This window comes from Pecten maximus, unplaced genomic scaffold (genome assembly GCF_902652985.1).
Source record: "Pecten maximus unplaced genomic scaffold, xPecMax1.1, whole genome shotgun sequence".
Classification (NCBI taxonomy): Eukaryota; Metazoa; Mollusca; class Bivalvia; order Pectinida; family Pectinidae; genus Pecten; species Pecten maximus.
The window spans coordinates 1-3753 of NW_022982380.1; the positions used below are offsets into that span (position 1 = coordinate 1).

At 33.9% G+C, this 3753-nt stretch overlaps 1 protein-coding gene across 1 annotated transcript; it reads left to right on the plus strand.

Moving 5' to 3' along the window:
* The first annotated feature begins 385 nt into the window (after window positions 1-385).
* On the plus strand, window positions 386-2592 carry LOC117320462. Its single transcript, XM_033875056.1, has 4 exons — window positions 386-590; window positions 1329-1432; window positions 1827-1927; window positions 2392-2592. The coding sequence occupies exons 1-4, from the start codon at window positions 388-390 to the stop codon at window positions 2479-2481; spliced, it is 498 nt and encodes a 165-aa protein (XP_033730947.1). The 5' UTR covers window positions 386-387; the 3' UTR covers window positions 2482-2592.
* Window positions 2593-3753: the final 1161 nt, after the last annotated feature.

Below are 3753 nucleotides of genomic sequence, written 5' to 3' on the forward strand. Positions count from 1 at the left end.
TCTGCTACCTTTATCAGAGTTTTATGAGTTGGTGAAAGTCTGTAAGTGTCTATAAGCTACTCTATTTAATAAACCTGACATGTGCGAAAGTCTATAGACCCCCCTCGTCCCGATTCATAACATGCACTCTACGGCGTATCTATGATGGTATCCAAATGCTTCTCTCAGGGATTCCAGACATGATTTTTTGTGGCGAAATGATCTATGTAGGTAGTATATACAATTCATAATAATAATGTGTAAGAAAGCAAACAAAACCTAAATGATCTGTTTAGTGTGTTATAACCCTTTAACATAAATCGCATGTATATTGTATTATAGAATATAAGCAAATACATAGCGTAATATCGTGTCTATTCTAGGGAGCCCTTGTGGCATGTGATGGCTATGATGCTTAACATTTGGATAGCAGTAGGAGGCATATTTTACGGGAAGCGACCGGTAAAGTTAGCCCAGAATCCGACGAGTGGCTGTTTCCCTGGCAACCTCACAGTTACAATGAACGGATCATCGATGTACAGTTATGATACGACAACTTCCCTGTACGATATAACGGGAAACTTGACCATGTCACAAAGTGACCCAACAACGTAAGACGTGATGTAATTCTGCAGTCACTTTAGTCATTAAACATAGCTTTAATTGATCTGGCCGTAGTGATAAACTGTCTCACCTTACCCAAGTCGTCTTTAACACGGTGTACTGCTACTCTTTGATTAAAAATATTCCTTGATTTAGTTAAAAGTTCTTACTGAGATATGCAAAAAAAAAATATTGGAAACTTATTCGGCACTCTGCGGAATACCAACAAAACCATCACTAAACGCTGTATACGATATACCCCTATCAATTGTCCTTACTGTACTAATTACTGAAGGGGGATATGTTTACAGGGCCTATTATTATTCGCTCAGATATAACCTAAAGCTCCGTCTCCCTGGCATTCCAAGGTGTCGTTAATTTTAGCTGAGCTCAGTAAGAAGGATTTAAGTCGAACTAAAAATTAATTGTTTCAGCTATGCGTCTATGTATGCATCCACCAGTATCTAAAAATGGAAAAGGTGTTAAAGATATGTCATGATTTTCGAGATAGATTACGTTTATATTTCCAGTCGCAGTATTATCAGATCAGGTTCTATAACCGATTTTGCTATTGATATCGTCTTACATTGAAAGGTCAAGGGTAAAACTTTATCACTTTTTGCTATTTATATATTACTGATACTTTCAATACATGGTCGGGTACATATATTCAAATAGGACCATGCTATTTATACCCTATTTAAATATGGCAAACATGCATGAATCAGTTTTTCCATAACCCCCAGGTCAAGTAAAGGGTTTTTCCTGTACGATATATCCTACACCTGGTACGGTTTAATCGGGTTCCTTCTGACAATGATTATCGGTACTGTCGTCAGCTTAAGTACAGGTATGTATGGCATTTCATTCACTGGAATACCGTCTAGTACAGTTAGGACACCTATAACATGAAAACGAATATAAGGTTTCTGAAAATTTTGTTGAAAGCCGGTCATAAATGATAAAATTGCATTTAATTGATTTCAATTCCTTGTCAATCTCGTTCACAACAAGACAGAGTTACCGTAAAATATATATTCTAAGGCTTATCCAAAATAATATATACCATGGATAATGCACGGAACCTAATATGGAGTTATGTATATATTTATTTTTTCTATTTATTTATTCATTTTTCATTTGATGTCAAAAACTAGTAGCACGATCGACAAAACATCAATTCTAGTCACGTGTGCTATAGAAAATGCTTTGCAAATCACTAAATATCTTTCTTTAAATTTCAGGTGGTGACCGCGACGAGTCTGTTAAAGTCCATCTTATATTCCCTGTCTGTAGGAAGTTGTTCGGTCTGAAATCTAATTCCACAAATGAGAGTGAGGACAAGGTATGCGTATGTACATATAAACAGGTGTTACCGAATTAAGAGTTGCCGAATATAACTCCAACTCGATCGAGTCATTCAATCGTATTCCCCATAAGTGAATACATTACATATGTTAGAAATTAAAAACAATCTAAAAAAATGTACACCGTGTAGTTTATTCATTTAAAATAGGAGATTAATAATATGTTAAGTTTTACTATATCTATCTTATGTATAGTAAATCCAAGGTATACATCTATGTTCAAGCGGTATAAGGTATACATGATATAACTTACAGTAAGACATCATATGTCTACGATACCAGAACTATTAATTGCTATTTTGAAGCCAGGTGTAGTTTAAACTGTCGTTATATTATTGCTAAAAAACAATTTAAAGAACTTAAAGCCTTATCTTATGTTTTTTCGCGTAATTTTGTTTATCAAATAATAATATCTCAATAATACTTCATTATGATTTTTCAGACTCTATCACTGATGCCACCGAACGCTACCAACGGAGATTCACTCATTTCATATTCAGAATGTGAAGAACCGAATGTACCTACATTATAGGATCATTTTGATTTATACATCGTAATATGGTAATCTAAACGGTCATGTGTACATTCCTTTTATGATATTATTTTATTCATTTACTGGTTTGGGAATAAAGTATTCAATCACTCAATTCACTTGTTGATCACGAAAGCGTAATGTCAAATGAAAGAAGTGACATGCCCTTGGGAGCAAGAAATCGAACATCCTTAAAGGGATCATGATGTGAACAATACGATTAATTGCAATTCTTAATCAAAATACCGTGCTCAAAGTATATTCATGCACATGAAATGTCGACATCACTAGTCTAATTCGGAGCAAATATTAGCTGTCGATTATATAACGAGATGTACAGAAAGGCTTGAATGTTACTTTAAAGAAATGGAAATTCACAACTGAATCATGATATCTACATATGTACCAACCAGGTTGGAAATAAAAGTAGTACCTATTGTCGAGTTGCCAGTTAAATAGTGATATAAAACTCATACGGCGTCTTTGTTTAATTGTGAATGTCTTGATGATATCTCATTAAACATAAGCAATTGCATTTGAAAATTGGAATGTTAACTGAGATATGCTTAGAATATTTGTTATCTGTAGGATACAAAAATGCATTCATAGAAAGCTTTGATTTAATTGATTTTATCTAAGAAAGGAGAATAAATTTCAAAGTTCAGGATTCTTAGGAAAAAGTTTTTTCTTCAGTGATATAAACATGACTTCCTCAGCTATAGAAGATATTCGGAAAATCAAGCGAACAACTTTAATGGAATAAGCAACATACAAAAAAGGAAAACAAGGTGAGAATTTAGTATTTCAATGAAGATTATGGAATGTTAATAGTTTTCTGCGGGTAGCCAATCCGTCGCAAGACACATCTCAACATACTAAAACACATAGTCCCTAAGTGGACCCTGATATAAAAATAACAACGCTTTTCTTTATTCAGTAAGAATATTTTTATTTCCTCTCCGTGTGTAATATTGCTGTTATTAGTTTAGTTAGTCTGAGAAGAAATTGAAGAAAAAGAAAAACTGCAAGAAAAATTGCGTAAAAAAAAACACAAAGCTGAAAGGATTACATTCAAATAACTATAATTCTTTCATATGGAATTTTCCGTATCTTCTCTATTTGGCGGCTATGTCGTATGTTTATATTTGCCTATATCACATAACGCACGTAAGGCATTGTTCTCAGCTCTCGAGTCTCGTAATAAAATCCTATACCCCCACCCAGCCCACCTTAACTGTAACTACCTCCTCTCCTTTTATTTTGTGAAAGTAA

Excerpts from the sequence above, each read along its gene's own strand:
- LOC117320462 (XM_033875056.1), top strand. The coding sequence starts at position 388 with ATGATGCTTAACATTTGGATAGCAGTAGGAGGCATATTTTACGGGAAG. Across the intron at positions 591-1,328 it reads TCACAAAGTGACCCAACAAC|GTCAAGTAAAGGGTTTTTCC; the intron begins GTAAGACGTGAT and ends CATAACCCCCAG. Across the intron at positions 1,928-2,391 it reads CAAATGAGAGTGAGGACAAG|ACTCTATCACTGATGCCACC; the intron begins GTATGCGTATGT and ends ATGATTTTTCAG.